Source organism: Mercurialis annua, linkage group LG7 (genome assembly GCF_937616625.2).
Source record: "Mercurialis annua linkage group LG7, ddMerAnnu1.2, whole genome shotgun sequence".
NCBI classification, from domain to species: Eukaryota; Viridiplantae; Streptophyta; class Magnoliopsida; order Malpighiales; family Euphorbiaceae; genus Mercurialis; species Mercurialis annua.
The window spans coordinates 8,389,393-8,414,308 of record NC_065576.1 but is presented as its reverse complement, the minus strand read 5'-3'; the positions used below and the strand labels follow the sequence as shown (position 1 = coordinate 8,414,308).

The following is a 24,916-nucleotide window of genomic DNA, read 5'->3' as shown; positions in this document are numbered from 1 at the left end:
TATCTTTATTAGCCCGAGCTGAAAGAAAATTCTAGTTACGCCACTGGAAACAGTTATATATTCTTTTTAAATTTTTACACTTGTAACTACTTGACATTAATGAAACATTATTTCTTAAGTCGAATTCAATCTCATCAAAATGATAATTTTTATTTGCACTTGTGTTAAAAATAAATTTAATTCTATTAATTAAGTACTTTGACTTAGTTAAAAAATATACTTTGTAAAATATTAATAAATAACCAATATCGTTTGATTTTCAAATAAAAAAGATGAAATTATAGATTATAATAAAGGTTATTGGTAAAACAAATTCCAACGTTTCATCTTTTTAGCGATTTAAACCTAATGTTTAAAACGTTACGAAACAAATCCTAACCTTTTCAATTTTTACATTTTGTAACCTTATCTCGAATTCTAGCAATTTTGTCACCTTTTTTAAGCTATAGAGTGCAAAGATGCGAAACATTAGAATTATTGCAAAATTTTAAAACGTTGAGATTTAATATGCTAATAATATGACTGCTAAGCATACAAATAAGGGCCGGAAAATTATTTGAGCTGTAAAATATAAAAATTAAAAAGGTTAGAATATATTTCGTAATATTTTAAACATTAACTTTTAATTGTCAAAAAATTGAAATGTTACGTTTTGTTTTGCTAATACTCCTATAATAAATATTAGGATTGTAAGAGTAATTTGTACATTAAATGAGTAAATGACTGAATATATCACTAAAAATAAACAGCAATGTTCTTGGAATTTATGAGAAACAGCAAGACTTTTTTATAATTGGCCGGTTAACAGTAATATACCCCTTTTTAAGCTACATGCCTTCTCTCCATAGGCCAGCTTCACCCGACACCGAAGAAGCAAAAACAACCAATCATCCAAACAAAATCATAATATCCTTTCACGTCTTTAAAACATGCTCTATCTATCTTATTTCAAAATAAATCCTTTTTTATTTTGGATAATTCATTTTAAATGTCTAATTTTTAATTTAGTAACATATTAAATTAAATTGAATATTATCCTCTAATTTGTTTTTAAATAAATAAAATATATTCTAAACACAATTATAAGATAATATTAGAAAATTTATCAAAAATATAAAAAAATTAGGCCTAATCACTCAAAAACCCCCGACCTTTAATGTTTTTTTCAATTCTACCCTGACGTTGCAAATTTGTCAATTTTACCCACTTTTGAATTTTCCGTTTTCAATTGTACCCCAATTTTTTAACTTTTATTAATTTTTTTACTTAAATGATGAAATCATTCAATTAACTAAGTATAAAGATGAAATTAAATTCTTTTGTATTCAAAAAAGTACAAATAAGTCCTTTATTTTTAAAAACTAATTAAAAACCATAATCAAATTAACACTAATTTAAATTCCTAATTAATTTAACAAAATTTAAATAAATTTTAAAAACATGCAATTAATATATATTAGACGTGGAGAATGTTTTTAAATTTTTTTCAAATAAAAAAGGCATTAATTTAATATTTTAGGGTACAATTGAAACACAAAAATGCAAAATAGGGTAAAATTGACAAATTTACAACGTCAGGGTATGATTGAAAAGGGGCTAAAAGGTCGGGGTTTTTTAAGGTATTAGGCCAAAAAATTATAAGAGTTAAAAATAACTTAATCTTTTGAAAAATATTAAAGTGATTTGAAATTATTTCAACAAAATTTATTTCGCCTCTTAAATTTGATATAAAAAAATCTGATGAAATTAAATTCATTATTTTATAAGAAAAACTATCAATTTCAATATTTAGATTTGTTTTTTCTACAATTTTAAATTATTCAATAGACTTTTGTCGATTCAGCTCCAATTTACAATATTTTAATAATCTTTATCACCTCATTTGATCTAAGAAACACGGAAATTTTGACAAAGTTGCATTTTCCGTTTCGGAAACGTTGCGGAAACCGGAAACTCTTGGACACCCATACAAAACGTTTCGGGCCGTTTCCGTAAATAATAAAAATTAAAAATTTGTATAAAAATTAAAATTCTTACCCACAAATAAAAAAATCTAACTAGTTATCCATGAATTTTACATTCGTATTGCCCACAATACATCAAATATACTTATTTGTGTTGAATTGTATTATATTTTTATATATATTTATAAAATTTTAAATATTCAGTATATTAAAATGAATTATTTTGTTAATTATCATAAATATTTAGATAATATTTTTATAAATATATCCCTGCATTTTTATTATTTACACGTTTTCCCCACGTTTAGTGTCCTTCATTTTGAAAAACTTTCGTTTCCCCGTATCTGTTTCGTATCGTTTCTGTTTCCCATTTCCGTGCTATCTAGCATATGAACGAATAAACAATTTAAAATATTAAATTTAAAAATATCTTTTTAAAAATAATAATAATTTGATCTTTTATACTAAATTCGAAAGACAAATTGAATTTTATATTTTAATAACAAGTATTTTTGATAACAACAATGATAATGACTTATTTATTTTTCTTTTTTGTAGTTTACCAAACAAAACAACATAATACCTAATTATCATAAATAAACATGCTAACATAACAGCACGTACCAAACAGATACAGACACAAACACAAAATGGCCAAGTGTTTTAGCTTCACGGCGTCAAGAGATTCTTGTTACCGTTACTCCTTTAACAGAGCCGGTCTGAAATCATGCACCACCGATCTCAACGACGGCACAATAATCCACTGCTGGACTCCAAAATCCCACAGCCAAACAAAGCCTAATTTACTCTTAATCCACGGCTTTGGCGCCAACGCAATGTGGCAGTTTAACGACGTTATCCCGCCGTTAAAATCCAAATTCAACGTCTACGTACCCGACCTGCTCTTCTTCGGCGATTCCTACACGACCCGACCCGAACGGACCGAGGAGTTTCAGGCGCAGTGCCTGATGGCGGTTATGGAGAGGTTTAAGGTTGAGAAAATGGACGTTTTGGGGCTGAGCTATGGAGGTTTTGTGGCGTATAGTATGGCGGCGCAGTTTAAGGAGAGAGTGGGGCGCGTGGTGCTAGGGTGCGCTGGGGTGTGTTTGGAGGAGAAGGATGTGGAGGATGGGATGTTTAAAGTGAAGAGTGTGGAGGAAGCTGCTGATCTTTTGCTGCCGCGAAATCCGGAGAAAGTTAGAGAGCTGTTGAAGTTGTCGTTTTATAAGCCGCCGCCGTCTGCTCCGTCGTGTTTTTTAAGTGATTTTATTGAGGTTAGATTTGGGTTTAATTCTTTAATTTTAGTTTTTTTTTTTTAATTTAATTCAGTTCAGTTCATTGCCCCCCCCCCCCCCCCCCCCCCTCTTTTAAATTAGTAATACTGAACTCTATTTTTTGAATTGTGAGTTCTTGAATTTAAAATATCAATGGGAGATTAAATGAGTGATTTAAAGCATTAATGCGGATCATGATCAATTAGTTTTAAAATTAACGTTGTTAATCGACTATATGTATCATAAATAGGGGCGGGTTCAGACTTTTTTCAGCCCGAGATTATTTTTTAATTCACCTCCGGGTTTAAATTTCCTCTAGCCCTGAATTCGCTATAAATCTACCTCAATTTTTTAAAAATTTCGAATTTCAGCACGGATTGGAGCCTATCCTAGCCGAAGGATAGTTCTGCCCCTGGCCATATGTTTAGGAATCAAATTGATTTCGAAATAAATTTAATTCTTCATTGTACCTTTGTGTGATTCAAATAAATTACACAAAATTTTAAGATTTTTTTGTAAATGAATATAATATGTACTTGATTTAAATAAAAGTTCATTGGGGAATTTTATTTTCTAAATTTTATAGAATTTGATACGATGAAGTTATAGAATGAATGAAGTTTGGAATTGAATTAAACAAAGGTAATTGAACAATATTTCTCAGTATCTGCAAATTGAAGTTCATGTGCTGTATTTTTGTTATGAAGAATTGAAATGGAATTAACATAATTGCTCAGTTTTGATAGTTGTCGTTAATTTTGGCGATATGGGCAGGTGATGTGCACAGAATATCGTGAAGAAAAGAAAGAACTGATAGATGCGTTACACAAGGATAGAAAGCTTTCTAATCTTCCTAAAATAACCCAGGTATTAATCAATACCAAATGATATGATTTCGAATTGAACACCGATACCATACGATATGATTTCGGATTGAACTTGTATTGTTTTTCTGATTAGCTTCTCAAGATGGTAGAAATTTCCTTTTTATGCAGCCTACACTTATAGTTTGGGGAGAATACGACCAGATTTTTCCTTTGGAATTAGGACATAGATTAAAAAAGTAAGTCTAATGATACTTCAATTACTTCCGTCTTCAACATAATATATACATAAAACCCTGAACTATACGATATGAAATAGCTCATTCTCTTATGAGACTAGAACTCGAGATTTTTATGAATTTCTTTTAGTGAATACCAATTAAGCCCACTTGGCGAATGTATAGGCAACTTTAGTATGCTCATTTCGATATCATTTTCTCTTAGGCATATCGGTGAGAATGCTAAACTAGTGATAATAAAGAACGTTGGCCACGCGCTCAATGCAGAGAGACCCAAGGAATGGTTTACGCACATAAAGTCTTTCCTCTTTGATACTCCTTCTAAGCAAGGAAACCACACAAACGGTCACAAAACAGATTGAAAATGTCCTTCTGCTGCATAATGTGTTTTCTGGAATCATCGGTATCTTATTTGAACCTAGATTTTGCTTACATGATTAAGATTTGAGAAATAATTGAGTTAAATTCAAGGGATATAAGCTATTAATTCCCCATTATTTGTCGATCTTCAATCTGACGAGCTGAAACCTTGATTTGAAGTTCTACATTGAACCGTTTTTGTATTGCTGCTAGTTTAATTATGTTATCAGCTCATGATGAAGGGCCCTGTTGTTGTATTATTTGTTTTTGTACATTAGATATGTGTTAATAATTATATTGGGAGTCTAATTTCCACTTGAAAGAGTTGTAAATTTTTGTATTTCGGGAGTATGATATTTTTGGCTGCTATGGATACTTATTCATAAACTCTACTTGTAGGTACAAATTGTATAATTTCTGTTTTTTGGGACTTGAAAAATATTTTAATGAATTTGTTTTTATTTAAAAAATATTGTTTTTTTAATTGGATTTTGGAAATCGTGCCTGCAAAGAGATGATGGTTTTCTAAAAATCAACACACATGCAAACAGAACAGTCAATCAGATGGGGCTTTTACCCTTGACTTATTATAAGTTCATTTCTTTTGAGAATTCCTATAATCATGTTTTACATCTGTTTACCAAAAGCAATAAAACTTTACAATAATATTTTAGTTTATATGTTGTAAATTACTATAAAAATGTAATTATATAAAATAAAAAAGAAATAAAGATTTAAATTACTCATATTTATTATATAACTTAATAGAAATAATATACTCCCTCCGTCCCAATAGAGTTGTCCACTTTGCCTTTATCACACAGTTTAAGAAAAGCAATTATTGTTCATAGATTTTATAAAATTTTTCTTACTTTTCTTTTCATACCCCTATTTAATATAGGGTCCACTTTCAATTTACTTATTAGTGGATTTTAAATAGGGGTAATATAGAAAAATTGAATGTAAAAATTAGTTACTTTTTGAAAGTGGACAAGTATTTTGAGACAATTTTTTTTCTCAAAGTGGACAACTCTATTGGGACGGAGGGAGTAATATTTAATATTGATTCGATAAATATAACTACAGAAATAAAGTAACAGAATAAATAAAACTTCAACATATTGTTGAGGTATAGCGATATACACGAACATAATATCGTCTATTGAAATCTAGTTGTCTTTTTTATCTCATTCAGAATCATGAACAAAAATGAACTTTGAAATAGTTTTTGTTCACATCATCTTCTTCAAACTCAATTACAAATTTATAGTTCTTTGAATCATATGAAAGTACATCAAGACTCACTTCATGCATAGTTCTGTAAGACAAAGTGTATCAAAATGAAAGAGTGAAGAATATTTTGAGTTTGGGTCATTTTGATTATTGGTAATAGTATCAAACTATTAATTTCTCTTAAAAATAATAATAGAGAATGAATATAGTAAAATGAAATGAATATAGTTATTTGGTTTCCCCCAACATTTTAATAACTGTTATTCTCAAAATTGTGTTTGAAACACATCATATTTATTTTTACATTTCAAGAACATTAATAAGAATAATGAAATTTCTTTTCCTAAACAGCTATATAACATATAAATATCATATAATAACCATGCTATAGTCATGTAATAAGACTGTAGCTAATACATGTTAATTTTATTCCACTTATAACAAGTAGGTATTTCCCCACTCTAACCATCTGATTCCATTCTTTTAATTGAATTAATTTCGCATCACCTGTTACACATGGCTCGTAACGTAATTCGTCAATTTATATATTAATTAAATTTATTATAATTATATTAATTTATTTTATTTATAATTAATTTTAAATTAGTTAGAGTTTTTGTTAAAAAATAAATATAATACTTCAATTTATTATTATTAATTAACATCAATAACATTTATTTATAATTTGTTGTATAAATTTAATATAATTATACCAACATATTGTATATATAATTAATATTAAATTAGCTAGTATTTTTTTGGATTAGAAAATATATTTATGAGTTGGATTAAGACTATTAATTATATTGATTAATTATACTGATAATTAAAGTAGTAGTAAATATAATATTATACTAATTAAATAATTAAAATATTAATTTATTCTGATTAAATTATAAGTATAAATATCAATTAGTTTAATAATTTAAATTTTAGTAGATAATTGAAGAGTTTTATAGATAAATTCTTTTAATTTTTTTAGAGGAAATTACACCATTTACCAAAAAAAATGAAAATAATTACAAAACTACATGTTGACTTTTTTCATTTACAAAAATATTAATAATATTTACAAAAATACAAAAAAATAAAAAATAATATCAAACATACGGTGTATACTGTGCGTATAATGTTAGTATACTAATAAACTAACATTATATCAATATTATACCAAAATTATACATACTGAGATTTTATTAATATTAAATAAAAATTTACAAAAATTACATCAAATCGTTTACTAAAAATTAAATTAATAATATACCAAAATTATACCAACAGTATACCAAGAGTGTACACATCAAAATATATTGAAATTTATTATTACATCAACATTACACCACATCGCATACTAAATATTAACCTAACGATATACTAATGTTATACCAACAATATACAAATTCTCTAGTTCATTACCAACTATAGTGAAAAATACATATAAAATAAATATACATGTTATCAACTAGAAAATATATATAAAAATTTATAATTGATATACCGAAAATATGCTGAAATTATACCAATAATAAACCATATATTATTTTTAAATTATCTTATTTATAGTTTTAATATTCTAAAATTATACCATAATTATACCGACATTATACAAATCGTACTTTTGTAATTAATTTTCATTTTTGGTACTTTTGTAATTAATTTTAAATCAGTCGTATTTTTGTAAATAAAAAAAGTTTACAGGTACTTTTGTAAATATTTTTAAAATTTTAGATACTTTTGTCATCGTCCCATTTTTTTATCCTATTTTAATATTGAATATTATTTTAGTGAAATGTGACAAAAAAACTCTATTTTAGCGAAATTAAATCGTTGGTTATAATAAAGGAAAAATAAAGCGATTTTTTTTAAACCTTAGCCTTTGTTGTTGTTTGGACTTTAGCTATTGCAGCAGCACCGCAAGAGGAAGCTCACTATATAAAAACATACCTAACTAATAAATGAAATTAGGGTTGATACTTCGTTGTTGACTTTAAGCTCATTATAGGATGGTGGATTAACTCAACCGTAAAACTTAAAAACTTAAGAATAGGAATTTAAATATTACATATTGAAGTTCATGTGCTGCATTTTTTTTATGAAGAATTTAAATTTTTCTCAGTAGCTGCAAATTTAAGTCCATGTGCTGCATTTACCCTATAAAATAGGTCATTCTCTTATGAGACTGGAACTCAATGTTTTTTTTTAATGAGAATACCAATCAGACCACTCGACGACTGTATAGGCAACTTTAGTATGCTGATTTCAGTATCATTTTCTCTTAGGCATATCGGGGAGAATGCAAAACTAGAGATAATAAAGAACGTCGGCCACACGCTCAATGTAGAGAGACCCAAGGAATGGTTCACGCACGTAAATTCCCCGTTTATTTGTCGGTCTTGAATCTGAAGGAGCTGAAACCTTGATTTGAAGTTTTACATTGAGCCATTAGACATGTAATCATAATTATATTGGGAGTCTAATATTTACTTGAAAGAGTTGTAAAATTTTATATTTGTAGAGTATGATATTCTTACACTGATATGGACCCTCATTCATAAATTTTAATTGAAAGTAATGCACAAATTGTATAATTTCTACTCTTTTTGGAACTTGAATAATATTTTAATTTGTGATTTTGTTTGAATTGGATTCAGGAAATTTGTGCTAGCGAGAATTTTGGTAAATGATTTTTGAATGCAGTCGAGTTAAAAGGTAATAGTTTTTTAAAAGAAATCAACTCATATGCAAATAGGCAATCGGATTTGGCTTTTACCCTTGACTTACAAGTTCATTTATTTGAAAAAGCCCTATAATCATGTTTTACATCTTTAATTTTTCCATGTTATAAATTACTAAAAATAATAATTATATAGAGTAAAAAGGAAAGAAAGACTATACATAGATATATTTTTCGACAATTCAGAATTGAATAAATATAATAATTAGATTTACTCATGTTTATTATAAAATTAAATATGATAATATAATTTTAAATACCGATTCAATAAATTTAACTATAAAATAAAGTAAGAATAAAACTTTAACACATTGTTAAGGCGATAGCGTATATACACGAGCATAGTATCGTCCATCGCGATGTGAGTCATCGTAATATATTTTTTTACGATCGCAATAATGTCAAAAATGACGATTTGGTCTCGGAATCCTTATTTAAATGATAATCCTATGTGATAAGACTCTTGACTTTTATTTTTGCTGCATCTAATTCTCAGTTTATATTTCATCTCATTCAGAGCCATGAATAAAAATGTACTCCGAGGTAGCCTTTTCATATCATCTCTTTGGAACTCAATCTAGTGTTCACATCATCTTCTTCAATCCATGGATTAAATTTGTAAAATAAAAATATATCAAAATAGAATAGTGTGAAGAAAAAATTGATGTCCAATCATTTTCATTGTTAATAAAACAATCCAATTAGTATAATTTTTTCTCTTGAAAATAGTAAAACAAAATGGATGTAGTAAAATAAAATGAATATAGTTGTTTGGTTTCCTCCAATATTTTAGTAACTTTCATTCTCAAAATGTGATTAAACACATCATATTTATTTTTACATCTCAAGAACATTAATAAGAATAATGAAATTTCTTCCGAAACAACCGTATAACATAAAAAATATCATATCATTACCATGCTATAGTCATGTAATAGGACTGTAGCTAAAGCATGTTTGTTTTATTCCACTTATAATAAGTAGGAATATCCCCACTCTAACTATCGATAATCTCATTCCATTCATTTAATTAGACAAATATATCCTTCAAATTATAATCTATATAGATCTAAAAATTTATAAGGCTGTGCATATATTTTAACTTTTATTTATAGTTTTTCTTTGTGTGAAAAAGACCCATCGTTTTTAAAATAATAGTTTACTTATGAGTTTGTAATATATTATGTTGATTGGAAGCAATTATGAAAATATTATATTTTTTAAAGCGATCTGCAAAAATACAATTTGCACCACAGTCATAGTGAAGAGATAAACTTTTATGTCTGGCACCACGGTTTTGCAAACATTGGTGGAAGATATATAATTTGTAGCCGAATAAAGGATCAATTCACCCCCTCAACTTGGCATGAAATATCAAATGAGTCATTTTATAGGGTTTTAGACCAAATTAATCCACATTTGTGTTCTCGTATCAAAAACACCCAAAGAAAATGGAGATATCACCCCCCTAAATTTGATAAAACCAAATCAATTCACCCCTGATTTTTTCATCTGAAACCGCTTCATTCCACCGCATTCACCAGAAACAACCGTGAGGTTTTTTTATTTTCATCAGATTTTTTTGAATGAATTTTTTTTCCGTTAAATCGCCATATACCTAGATGGGTCTGCTCCATGATGAAGAGCAGTGCTCTTCGTTGAGAGCAGATCTGCTCCTCAGGCGAGAAGCGGATATGCTCCTCGTGCCGAAGGAGCTGAGGAGGATCAGTTGGTCCTCCTCAAAATTTAATTTTTTTCTTCATATTTTAGGTATTAATTTGTAATTTTTTAAAATAATAGGAACTATTTTAGACTTTTAACTAGGAGGGTGTGTTTCAAATGCGGGTTGAGAGTGGGAAAAAAATGAGAGAGGGGCTGATTTGATGTATTTTTATATAGTTGCGGGTTTATTTGACCTAAAACCTTTCAAGATGATGGCTGTTTTGATATTTCGTGCCAAGTTGAGGGGGTGAATTGACCCTTCATCCATTGTAGCTATATGATAGGTTGTAAAATGTGGAAGATCTAAATTTATTTTCTATTTATTTTTAGTACTATAAACTCGTAGTATACTAATTTGGTTAGTGAAACTTTTATAGTAAATTATAAACTTAAATGTATCAATATTCACCAATTTTCGCGTGTTTTTGGTATTTAACGCAATTTTTTAATTTTGATATATTTAAAATGAACTTTTCAATTTTTTACAATTAAGACCACGTGTTTTTCTTTAAAAAATAGTGTCATTTTACATCTAAAATGATGCCGTTTTAATCCAAAACGGTGCCGTTTTACATCCAAAACGATGTCGGCATCCTTAATTGTAAACTTTTGAAAATGTGTATATTGTTTTGCCAAAATTAAAAGATTATAGTTAAATACCAAAAACACACGAAACCTGGTGATTTTTGGTGAATTTAAACCTAAATTGTATATTAAATTGAAGTCTAATGAAAATATTATTATCTTTAGATTACTTATGGTATATACTTTTATTTACTTTCAATATTATAGACGTTTTAATAAATAAATGTCCAAATTATGACTATCTTTAATTTACTTTAAAAAAAAATATAATCAAGTTTATTTTCAATAGACAGTATATATATATATATATATATATATATATATATATATATATATATATATATATATATATATATATATATATATATATATATATATATATATATATATATATATATATATATATATATATATATATACTAGTGTCGTTTTACGTGTTTCACATGTGGCTCGTAGTGTGACTCGTCAAATATTAAATAATAATTAAAAAAATAGTTAATTAGAAATAATCTATTTTACTCATAAAAAATATAAATATCAAATATCAAATATAAAATAATAATTAAAATATTAATTTATTAGAAGTAGTTTACCTTAATTAGAATTCTAGATGATCAAATAATAATTAAAATAGTAATAATTAATTATTTAAAGTGGTCTGTTATATTTAATATTCTAAATAATTAGGTTTTTTTTAGAATAATAAAAATTTCATTAATAGAGAAATAAAAATATAACTTGATCAAATATTGAATAAATCAACACATTCAAGAAGTACAATAATAAGACATCAGTAAAATAACAGAAAATCATATTTAATTTCTTCAATCGCATTGACGGAGCTCTTTGAATATGCAACTCGGCGATCCGTCCGCTCCACTCGAAGGTTATTTTAAACCACAAATCGACTCTTTGGTCTATGAATGAATCCGATTGAAAGAATATTAAAAATAAGATTTTTACTGATAGCACTTCAGATCTACGCTCCGTAGATAATTTCATCAAGTAAATAGCAAAACCATTAAAATACAACATAGTTACCAAATTTGTATGCCGATAAACGGTTTTGAGCGAACCAGATTATCCAACATGTAACCCAAAACAATTTGATAGCATCCTTATCCCACCCCTTCATGTATAACTTAGACCACTCTAAAAAACCTCTATTCGAAAGTCTTTCAATGTCCATACCCAACACACTAGCAAACCACACTCCCTTCACCACAGGCAAAATCTGAAAACATGATCTTGTAATTCCCTCTCACCACATTTGCAGTAAAGTCTGTCCCCAATACTAGTTCTATGGCTGAGGGCTCACTTTGTTGGTAAACTATTCCTAACAAGTCTCCACACAAAATGCTTAACTTTTGGGGGAATATCCATCTTCCAAATTTGATTCCAGGAAAGAGTATTCTGCATCGCATTATTTGTTGAAGCACCCGCTGCACTACAAGCCTCTCTATCCAAATGGTAAGTTGCTCTAACGGAGAAGAAACCGTTCTTGGAATAGTGCGAAATTCTTCTATCTCTTACACCAGACACACGCCAAGGAATAGATTTGATATATTGAGCATCCCCATTAGAACACACTTCATCTATCTTGCTAAGATTCCAGCTCACACCGTCATCATTGAGGAGATCCCTAACCGGAAAATCTTCATTAACACTCTGCCCTTTAGGGTGAAAGTAAAACATGTCATTCCTCGGAAGCCACGGGTCATTGAACACCCTAATCACATTACCCTGACCAACATTCCAGCGAATTCCTTTTTTAAGAAGAGGAATGGCGCGATGACTACTTCTCCAAGTATAGCTCGATCCCGGACCCGCTCTAGCTTCTAAAAAATCATGACGGGGTAGTATTTTGCCTTTAAAACCTTTGCAACTAGAGACTCTTCATTATGGATCAACCGCCAACCTTGTTTCGCCAACATCGCTCTATTAAAACTTTCAAAATTCCGGAACCCCAATCCACCTTTATTCTTTGCCGTGCACATCTTTTCCCACCCAATCCAAGCCATTCATTTGCCACTATCTCCATTTTTCCACCAGAAACCTGACATTAAAAATTAAATATAACAAAAACACGCGAAAGTTGGTGATTTTTGGTGTTGGTGAAGGGAGTGTGGTTTTGGACTTTTGTGAAATTTACAAGCACTCATGATAGGTTTTGCCAAGATGGTGTGCATTTCATCATGCCATAGCGATTTCTAGTGCTCCAGTATTCTCAGGCATGAAAAATAATTTTACTAATAAAATAATTACTTCTTTTAGCCCGTTTAAAAGAATACATATTTTATTTTTAAATATTACATTTTAAAAGTTTATGTGTAACTTTTATATTATTTTAGATGTAATTTTTTTTACTTTTTTTCTATTATTAAAATTAATGGCCAAATGACTAAAAACGGCAAAACCTTTCATAAAAGTTTCACAAAAGTCTAAATTTTTCAATTTTATTCAATTTGTTTTGAAACGCATAATTTCGTTTCAATTTTGTTCAACTACACAATTTTGCTTATGTGGCGTTGATGTATGGCAATGCCACATCAGTGCCATATGAGCAAAATTATATAATTGGATAAAATTGAAATGAAATCATGCAATTGGATAAAATTGAAATGAAATCATGCGTTTCAGGATAATTTGAATAAAATTGAAAATTTTGGACTTCTGTGAAATTTTTATGAAAGGTTTGGTATTTTATGATCATTTGGCCAAAATTAATTATGAGTTACTCTATTATAAATTAGAAGACCGCTATTAACAAAAATCAAATTATATAATAGTAATTATTGTTTTTTAATTTATGTGTAAAACTATTTATCCTTTTGAAAGGAAATAGAGAGAGTATATTCTAAAAAATTGTGAAATACTTAAAAATAAGTATGCTTGTCTAGTCAGTGGCATAACAATAAAGCTGTAGAGAGTAGAAGCATATATGATATATTCGAGTCGTTCTCCGTCTCCATAATTGCGCATCGGATGCAAAATTGTAAATATTTAATGTTAGTGGACACTTTTTGCAAATTAAGGCACTAATATTTTATTTTATTTTCAATAAATTATATATAAAATTATCATTTTTAAAACAATTTTCAAAAATAACTCGACTTTTAAAATGCAAACTCGACTTTTAGTGGCATTTTAATGACGTGGCACGACACGTGGCAAACCCATCGGATGTCCAAAATTAACAAAATTTTACCTAAAAATATGCCTATGTTGTTTTTGAAAAGAAAAAAAAAAGTAAATTGACACGTTTTAAAAATCGTGTAAAGGTGATGATTTTATATAGGCTTAATTGCATAAAAAATCGCAAACTTTCGCGTGTTTTTGGTATTTAACATAATTTTTTTTTCTTGGCATAAAAAATCACCAACTTTCATTTTTTAGCATATTTGTCCACGGGATGTGAAACGTCGCCGTTTTGCGCTAAAACGGCGCCGTTTTACACTTAATTTTTCAAAGAAAACGGTTATGTGGACAAATATGCCAAAAAATGAAAGTTGATGATTTTTTTATGCCAAGAAAAAAAGATTATGCTAAATACCAAAAACACGCGAAAGTTTGTGATTTTTGGTGCAATTAAGGCTTTATATATAATTAACCCTTTTATTTTTATAATAGAAAGAAGAACGTTTGAAAAAAATTTAATACAATTGAACGATTTTCTGTCCAGTTTTTATACTGTTTGAGCCATATTAAATAAGCATTAGTATGAAGTTTTAGTTTAATTATACTATCTATTTATTTATAAACAAAATGTCTTAAACAACACGCCTTTTTAGCCTTTTTAAATTATATCTCTAACTTTATAAACTCGCTAATTTTATCCAAATATGCCTTTTTCACTTTTAATTGTAACTATAAATATTAAATTAATATTATTTTATTTAAAAAAATTTAAATAAGTCATTTATTTTTTATTTTTTGAGCGAAAAAAATTTAAAATGATTTTTTTCGAATAGAAAAGAGTCCAATTTCAAATGTTGGGTACAATTAAAAATAAAAGGTGATCTTACTTTTATCATAATAAAAAATATGGTTAATAGATAATTTTTTAGGATCCCAATTAGAATAAGCCACATGTAATAGATAATTCATAAATGATTTTCTATCAAAGGAGAACTCTTTTAAATTTTCAATTTGAGAAGAAAAAAAAGGCAACATCATAGGCTTTGAATTTTGAATAACTGGCTATAATAATACATGATTATAATTGGATTAGAATCCTCTCAAGTTAATCGAACATGATCTATCATGTTCAATCAATCTACATCATTTATTATAAAATAAATATTATAAATTAACTTAATATATTTTAAATTTTTTCAATCTACACCATTTGTTTTGTAAAGAATTATGTAGATTGATTGAACATGATAGGTCATATTCAATCAATTTGAGAGGATTTTGATCCATCATAATTTTCTTAAATTTCAATTTGAATAGACAAACTGTAATAGATAAGCATTTTAAATTTAATTTTTTATAATAAAAATTAATGATCAACTTTTATTTTTGACTATGCGAGTAACAAGCTTTGAAAAATATACCAGCCAATCATATAACAATACGTGGTGGTATATTAGAATATCCACGTCAGTGTTTTTTTAGATCGGTGTACCAATTTGCCAGAAAATGAAAGTTGGTTACTGATATTGACAAATTTTAAAATTCGTGTGAATTGCAAATTAGGGTAAATGTTTGCTTGAATAAAGTTGATGAAAAATGAATTATATCAAAAATAATAAGGTTTAGTGTTTTAAAAATATTAACAATTTACGGGTGAAGTTATTATTAACCAATATTTTTTATAATTGCGTTATTTATGATCAATTTAAAAAATGTTTAAAATTTACCACATGCTAGCCATGTCAAAATTGAATTAATATATTTTAATTACAAAATGCTGACATTTCACCTAAAAATCGAACTGAATCATTAGTCACCTAAAAATCGAACTGAATTATTAGTCACCTAAAAAACCAGTTAGTCACTTTTATATTTAAATTAAAAGCCACAACTTGATATGATAAATGTAAATCGGATTAATTATAAAAAAATTAAAATATTTGTTTAAATTGACTTAATCCGCAAAAATAAGACATTAACCAAATAACAATAAGAAAACATTTTTGACAGAAAAAACAAAAACTGGGGTGAGAGAGGCTCGAACTCTCGACCTCAGGATAACTCAGAAGCTATGAGACCTACGCGCTAGCCAACTGCGCCACCACCCCATTCTGTACAAATAATAAATATATAGACTTACAGACAGGCGATTATGCTAGGCCAAACATATTTTTAAGACCTTATATTTTTATTCGTTCGTTTTATTAGACTCTTATACTTTAATTTCACTCAATTAAACTCTTTTACTTTTATTCATATCACATTAAACCTTATGTATTTTTCTTTTATTTCATTAAGAGTTTATTTGACTATTTGTCCCTTCAATTTATATACAATGACAAACTAATATATATAAAGTAGTTATGAACTTGGTAATTATAGTCAATTAATCTCATTTTGGCAAATTATCTTACAAGTTGAGGGAGTAAATTGTTAAAATGGAGTTAATTGATCATAATCACCAAATTTTTATGTGATTTACCCAAAAAAATTAATTTATATTATTGTATATTATTTACAAGTTGAGAAAATAAATTACTATTTAAGTTCTTATTTGCCAAACGTATGACACCTCTATTATATAGGAGTGTAGTAGTGTAAAGCAACTTAAAGGAGTTCATGCTTCCCTGGAGGTTGGGTTTGAACAAGGTTATTTTGGAGGTGGATAGTAAGTTGGTGGTGGACAAGATTAAAAGCCGATCGGATGCAGCAATTTTCTCAAATATTGTTACTGCTATCCGTGAGTTGATTAATCGAGATTGAATTGTTGATATCCGACATATTTACAGGGAAGCAAATTTGCTGAGGATCACCTCGCCTCGCTGAGTGAAGATCATCTGATTGGGACAGTTTTTCATGACAGTCCTCCCTCTAGTTTAATCCCTTGGATCATGCATGATTTGTATGGGGTCTCGTATGCTAGGAACGTTGTGTCTTAGTCTGGTTTAGGATTTGCCTCTTCTCCTTGTACCAAAAAAAAATAGTATTTTGAACAAAACAATAATATATATCACATAAATGAATCAAATGTCGAAAACAAAAATTATTGGCAGAGCGCCAAATGCTTTTAGTAGTCTTTGTTGGTGCGAAAGAGTAATAATAATAGGGTTATTTGTAAATACATTCACCAATAACCTAATTTACAAGTACAACATAAACTTTCAATATTGACAATGTCATCAACGAACATTTTGGCCAATCAATATATTGATATTTTTCGGGATATTTTGGCTGAGTTGGAAGCCGGAATTTCCATGTATATTAACACAGTGAATTTTAGTATTTTCCATGTAATTTGACACGTTGTAAATTAAATTACGAATTTAAGCGTAATTTGCAATTACAACACTAATTTTAAATTTTTGGCAAAACAGGCATCAACTTTTACTTTTTGAAAAATCGAAAAATCGTTTATTTTTCAATGTGTCAACCTACATGGAAATACCGCCTTCCAAATCAGCATATTTGTATCGGAAAATGAACGGTGTTTTGATTTACCAAAAAGTCAAAGTTGGTATCCGACATTGCCAAATTTTAAAATATATGTTATGATTACAAATTACGCTAAAGTTCTTGATTTAATTTAACCCAAATTATGATCTTTATTGGCATCAATTAAGTATATTTTATTATAATATATATATTTTATTATAAAAATTGAATATTTGCATCAGAAAATAATGACATTTTCAATTAAAAAGTAAAAGTTGAAACGACCCAGGGGTCAATTCTCCGACCTCGGTAGAAGTTTCCGGCGGCCACTACGGTTTTCGGCGGCGACAGTGGAGGTATTCGGTATATTAAAAACAATATATTTAAAATTTCATTTAAATATTATAAATTTAAATTTATAAATAATTATTATTTGTATCAAAAATAATAATTATTAAGTTTTATAATTTTTGAAAAGAAGAGTTTTTTGTTTTAAATGTAACATTAAGCACTATTTAGTATATATGTTAAAATATAAAATATTGATTTGAACATTTTAATTTCAATTGAAAAGAGGTCAATTTGATGCTTGAAGGTGCAATTGAAACCGAAAGATCATAATTTGGGTAAAATTGGTGATTTTACAACGTCAAAACACAAATGAACTAGAGCTAAAAGATGAGGGGTATTCAAAGGATTCAGTCGCTAAACGTATTAGCGACGGATTTTGGTCATAAAAATCTGTCGCTAAATGACAAAATTTTAGTAGTGTTTCAATTGAAAAGAGGTCAATTTGATGTTTGAAGGTGCAATTGAAACCGAAAAGTCATAATTTGGATAAAATTGGTAATTTTACAACGTCAAAATGCAAATGAATTAGAGTTAAAAGATGAGGGGTTTTCAAAGGATTAGTCTTTTTATTTTTGGTTAATTATATAAAAAATCACGACGAGCTTTGCATGTAGTTTCATTAATCATGACTTTTAAAAAATGGCTTTTAAAGGCAAATTTTAATTCATCATTTCAATTGTATTTTTGTTGACTAAATTCTTCACTAAATTATTAATTAAAGACCCAAATTATAAATCGCATCAAATCTTCTTAACTTCCAGTTAGAGTATGTAGAATTATGAATGTTTTAGTCATAAAAAATACATCGGATTTTGTTTTGATGATAGATTTGAAATAAAATTAAATTTGGTGTACATAAATATCAATTTTAAAAAATTATGATTAAAATGAATCTAAGTGTTAAGGTCGTGATTTTTTTTATATAATTAAACCTTTTATTTTTAAACTTAATAAAAATTTATTGTGAATGGTCTTAAGTAGTGGAGTTTCTTAGCTACTTCTCGCGATTTTAATAGAAATTGTGTTCATAAAAAAGAAAAGCTTCATCAATACATTTGAAGAATATAAATCTAAATTATCATGACTTATTTAATATTCTCTTTTTCTACTTTTCAAATATGCTTTTTCACTTATTCTTTGACCAAATTGCAATTTTATTTATCCATTAATAAAATATTTATTATTATAAACAAAACTAGCTATATTTATATCAAATTTCAAATTACGTAACATCTATCCAAAAATATTTTTATTTTCTAAAAACTTATATATTACATCGGTTATATATATAGACAGCATATTTATAATTATATGATCACATAACCAAAGCTCTGTACAAACAATACTGTGAAAGCTCTTTAACATCTTATAATGTCAAGCCAATCTCTAGTCCAAAAAAAAGGCCATATTGTGCTAGTTCCATTTCCAGCACAGGGCCATATTAACCCCTTTATGCAGCTAGCCAAGCTCTTACACTCAACAGGCTTCTACGTAACTTTCGTCAACACCGAATTTAACCATGCTCGTCTCCTCCGGTCTAAAGGCCCGGATTTCTTCACCGACTTGTCGGACTTTCGGTTTGAGGCTATACCCGATGGGCTACCGCCATCAGACCGGGATGCCACCCAAGAAGCTTGGGCCCTATGTGATTCGCTCCGGAACAATTGCTTTGATCCTTTTAGAAATTTATTGGCTAAGCTGAATTTAAACCCGGAATTGGGTCGAGTTAGTTGTATAATCTCGGATGGAGTTATGAGTTTTGCAATGAAGATTGCACAAGAGTTTGGGATTCCTGATGTTCAATTTTGGACTGCCTCAGCTTGTGGTTTCATGGGGTACTTGCAGTATAGTGAACTCATCCATAGAGGCATAGTTCCTTTCAAAGGTACATTTTTTTAAAATTTCCTTTTTTACATCCTTAAATTAATAACCTCAACTTATTCTTAGGAGAAATTATTCTATGTAATTGTTATGTCATTTCATATAACAAATAATTCAATAAGTGTAAATTCGGATTGACCCTTTACTTTTTAAAGTATTAGAGTATGTTTAATTCAGTTGTTACTGATAGCCAAAAATGATATATCTATATTTTTACATATTATTATGATATAAATAAATTAAACATTATTAACTAAAATATAAATTAAAAATATAATATATATATATATATAAAAACAATAGTATAAAAGTGAACCCAATGGGTTCAATTACTTAGAAACTATTTTCTTTATAAACAATTACAATAAAACCAATAGAACATAATAGTTTTTATTGCCCTTTTCTGTAAGTTCACAGCAAATCACTTAAGAAAAACCAACTTTTCATATTTAATTACAAAAAAACCAAAATAGTTGTACTTTTTTTGTTTGTTTTATCCTTTTATACATCTGACATTTACTATAAAAGCCCTGTTTCTTTTCATTATTTTCAAAAGAAAAAGGACATATCTAAATACTTTAAAGTCTATTTTAGTAAAACCATAATTGTCGCCTAATAAACACCCATCATCTAGCATAAAAAATAGGGAAAAGGGTCATTTATACCCCTATGGTTTATTTCCAGAATCAATTAAGCCCTCAACGTCTGGAAAGGTTCAAATATGCCCCTAACGTCTTAAAATGTTAACAACCAGGCCCCTACTTTTGACGCATAAATGAAACGTTAGGGGCCTGTTTGTCCAAATCGGGGGCCTGATTGTTCATTTTCTAAGACGTTAAGGGCACATTTGAACCTTTTTGTACGTTGAGGGCTTATTTGATCCTAATGCCAAACCTTAAGGGCATAAATGACCCTTTTCCCTAAAAAATAAAGTTATGTATCTTAATTTTAGGTATGCAACAAACAATTTTACCAGTATAGTATATTTGTGCATGAAGCTTAACTTCAAATTTAAGTCTGATAAATAAAAAAATAATATCAAAATCAATTTAAATTGTATAAAAACATTTTAAAAAACAAAATTAATAATAATTTTTTTAGTAGATTAAACTATGTATATGGCATGAGAAATATAATTAAATTAATAATTTATATTTCAAAGGAGTGAATAAGAAATTAAGAAAGTTTTGAACTTAAATTTTATATTATCTTAATTATTATCTTAGCTTATTTAATTTTGGGCTTACTATTTTTAACATCTAAACTTTTGTGTTTTTTTATTAATTGCCATCAGTTTTTTTAATTATGTCAAATTTAAAATTTTTTATTATAATTATGACCAATACTTTAATAGATTCAAATTTTCGTTTTTTTACCAGTTGCGGCCAAACATTCATATTAATTGATTTTAGAAGTATTTTGAAAATTTGTTTGTAATTGATAAAGGAGGCAAAGATTTGATTTTGAAAAAATATATTTAAAATTTTGGTCACAATTGTAAAAAAAAAATGATTTAAAAACTAAAAAAAAATTGATTGTAATTGATTAAAAAATATATATAGTACTTAAATAAAATTATTTTTGTGACACTTAGTATTTTACGGATAAACTATATATATATATAGACACACACATACACTATATATCAATTTTTGTCTTTGAATTTAAGTTTAAAATTTAATTTAATTTTAATTTTAATTCCGAAGTGAAACGAGGGTTATTTTACTAGTATATATATAAAAACAAATTGTATAAACTTGAAAAAATATTTGATATATAAAATTAACTAAATTATAACTACTGCAATATAATTATTTAAATTTTTATAATGTCATTTAAAATAATTTAAATAATATATATATTAAAAATTAATATATTTTGGTATTGTCTAAATTAATTAAAATTATATGCACATATGTTGCATGACGTAAGAAGTAAATGACAATTTGCATATTCTGATGAAAACAAGAAGCAAAAGGTTTTATGAGTTTTAAAGCTATTATAACAACAACAAAATTAGAGTAAAGGATAAATTCATAAAATTTTTTGTTTTTTCTGTGGATGATATATATATATATATATATATATATATATATATATATATATATATATATATATATATATATATATATATATATATATAGGTCATCTCTTGTTTGGTGGTGGTCTTGAATTTGATGCAGCATTTGTCCACAAAATGACATGAACTTAGATGAGTGCCAAAGTTTATTAGCAAATTTTTGGCATATATGTTAATTAATAAAATATTTATTAACGAGTAAATATTTAAAATATAAAATAAATATTATTATCAACATTTTCATTTAGTATAATATATAATAATTATGAAATAAAATCTACATTAACAAGTAAAATATATAAAATACAAAATAATTTTTTCATAAAAAATTTATTTGGTAAATATATAGAAAATGAAATAGAATTTATATTGACGGTTAAAAATTTATTTTTTTATCTTGTATGTTGAAAGTAAATATTTTTATTTTTTTGGTATTTTTACAAAAAAAAAGTTAATTTTAATTTTTTAATAAGTCAATTTCTTATTTTAACAAATACTTTTTAAGTTTTTCAAATAATAATATAAAATATTATTATTATTATTAAAGAATATATACTAATTTAAATTAAAAGAAAATAATAATTAATAAAATAAAATTTTATATGTAATTATAAATAATTTTTAAAAAAAGTTTAGTTTTTATAATTTTAAATTTTTATGAAAAATTAAATTTAATAATTAAAATTTATTTATTTTTACAATTTAATTTTTGACCAAGTCAACTAACACTTTTAACTGATAGGAGAGGTTGTTAGTGAATTTAGGCAAACATTAAGAGAAATATTTTGTATTTTAAAATGTGAGGGACACTTTCTCGAGGGATTTTTAATATAATTATCTCTAAATCTTTTTTTTTCTCCTCTTTAATTTAAAAAAGATAGTAAATTGTAGAATGAAGTTTCAAGCCTGTGACGAATGGTATGATGGAAACGTTCATCCATAAAGCCGAGGAAGATGATTGTTTCGTGTTATCGGATTTTTCATATACTGGTTACCGACTGAATAGAATTAAAATTTTAATTTTTTCGGTTTGATTTTCAGCTAGCCAAAAAAATCGATTGGTTTTGATTTTCAGGTCCGAACAGACCTATGCACACCCATAGTTGGGATTGAAATTTCTCCAAGTTCATTTCAAAATGATGGGTCAAGTTTAACAAATCCACGTCATTTTTTACAAATTGAATGGTGTAATTAATTAAAATATGAAACTTTTTATATACACCATCACTTTATAAGGAATGGTAAAAATTCTTCGAATTTAACTCCTCAAATTGAAATAAACTTGAGGAAATTTTAATCCTTGTTTCATTTAATAAAATGAAATTAAATTAAGGTGTAATCACTCAAAATATTTAATCTTTTTGATTACTTTTATATATATGCCAACTTTTTAAAAGTACTAATTTTAGTAATTTTTATAAGTACATTTTAATTGTAGTTAATTAAGCAGAAATATTTAGAAATGCCAATTTCTTTTATCAAATATCTTAATTTCTTCAATTGTAGTCTAATTTTGATAAGCATCTTTCGATTGAAAAAACAAAAGTTAGATTTGAAATGAAAAGAAATAATAAACAAATGGTTGTTTTTATAAATATACCTGATTTGCTGTAACTGAAATGTACTTATCAAAAATTGATTAAAATTAGTAATTTTTTTAAAAAATAATTATAAATCAAAATGAATTTTAAATATTTGTGAGTGACTAAGCATTAACTTATAAAATTTTATTTGTACTAAAATTTTTGCAACTCAGATACAAACTTTACAAATGATGGCACTCTTGAAACTCCAATTGATTGGATTGAAGGTATGAGCAACATGAGACTCAAAGACATTCCATCCTTCATCAGAACGACCAATGGCGACGATATTTTGTTAAATTATTTGAAAGACGAAGCCGAAAACTGCTTAAAAGCTTCAACAATCATCATCAACACATTTGAAGAACTTGAACATGAAGTTTTAAACGCAAGTAGGGCGCAATTCCCTGATATATATACCATAGGACCACTTTGCTTGCTAGAAAATCACTTTCCTTCTTCTTCACGCAAAGAACCGGTTTCGAATCTGAAGTTAAATTTATGGAAAGAAGATTTCAGATGTCTTGATTGGCTTGACCGAAGAAACCCTAGTTCGGTTATCTACGTAAATTACGGCTGTATAACAGTAATGTCAGAGGAGGATTTCAAAGAGTTTGCATGGGGTCTTGCTAATAGCAACCATCCATTCTTGTGGATAGTGAGGCCGGACGGAGTGGTCGGCGATTCTGATATCCTGCCGGAGGAGTATTATGAGGAGATTGAAGAAAGAGGATTTATAGCAGATTGGTGTCGTCAAGATCAAGTACTGTCTCACCCTTCGGTCGGAGCTTTTCTAACGCACTGTGGATGGAATTCGACATTGGAAAGCTTATGTAATGGCGTTCCTCTTCTCTGCTGGCCGTTCTTTGCTGAGCAACAGACGAATTGTCGATATTCATGCACGACATGGGGGATTGGCATAGAAATCATTGGAGGCGTCAAGCGCGGTGAAATTGAGAACCTTGTTAAGGAAATAATGGAATCGGAGAAAGGAAAGGTGGTGAAGGAAAATGCTTTGGAATGGAAGAAGAAAGCAGAAATAGCAACTAAAATTGGAGGATCGTCGTATGAAGATTTTAATGGACTTATCCAGGAGGTTCTGCTTCGAAAACAACCATGTAAGGCCAGTAATGAAGTTGAGAGTTGAACTGATAATTGTACCCTTAATAATGACTAGTTTCTAGTTGCAAATTTACAGTTTGTAATCTCATAATATTGGTGGTTTGTAATCTTGGTGTCCCCTGGGTCAGTACCAACTGGTTGTAGTCAGTAAACAAATTTATTCTCTGCGTCGTTTTATTTAGTTCATTTTAGTATGTTTTTCTTTTGAGTAGTAAAAAACCTAATTTCTCCGACTTGAGAGGTTCTTCCCTAACAAAACCTAAATTAGATTCCATCTAATTTGAAAAAACAAAATAGTCAAAAGATTACTATATTTTTAAATTTAATTATTTTAGTTATTTAATAAGAAGATTTAATAAGTCAAATATTTTTGCTCATTATCAATTACAATCAA

General features: G+C 27.6%; 2 protein-coding genes and 1 non-coding gene across 3 annotated transcripts; 2 read left to right on the top strand and 1 right to left on the bottom strand.

Annotated features, from left to right (window-relative positions):
• The first annotated feature begins 2,563 nt into the window (after nucleotides 1–2,563).
• Nucleotides 2,564–4,983, top strand: LOC126657592 (uncharacterized). The gene is made up of 4 exons (XM_050352300.2): nucleotides 2,564–3,238; nucleotides 4,013–4,105; nucleotides 4,234–4,301; nucleotides 4,507–4,983. Exons 1-4 carry the CDS (start codon nucleotides 2,615–2,617, stop codon nucleotides 4,661–4,663), a joined length of 942 nt encoding a protein of 313 aa, XP_050208257.1. The 5' UTR covers nucleotides 2,564–2,614; the 3' UTR covers nucleotides 4,664–4,983.
• An 11,113-nt stretch (nucleotides 4,984–16,096) lies between these two features.
• On the bottom strand, nucleotides 16,097–16,181 carry TRNAM-CAU (transfer RNA methionine (anticodon CAU)). The gene is given in 2 exon segments: nucleotides 16,097–16,132; nucleotides 16,144–16,181. It is a non-coding gene; the product is annotated as a tRNA-Met (tRNA).
• A 2,974-nt stretch (nucleotides 16,182–19,155) lies between these two features.
• LOC126655843 (linamarin synthase 1-like) lies at nucleotides 19,156–24,716 on the top strand. Its single transcript, XM_050350173.2, has 2 exons — nucleotides 19,156–19,741; nucleotides 23,574–24,716. The coding sequence occupies exons 1-2, from the start codon at nucleotides 19,228–19,230 to the stop codon at nucleotides 24,545–24,547; spliced, it is 1,488 nt and encodes a 495-aa protein (XP_050206130.1). The 5' UTR covers nucleotides 19,156–19,227; the 3' UTR covers nucleotides 24,548–24,716.
• Nucleotides 24,717–24,916: the final 200 nt, after the last annotated feature.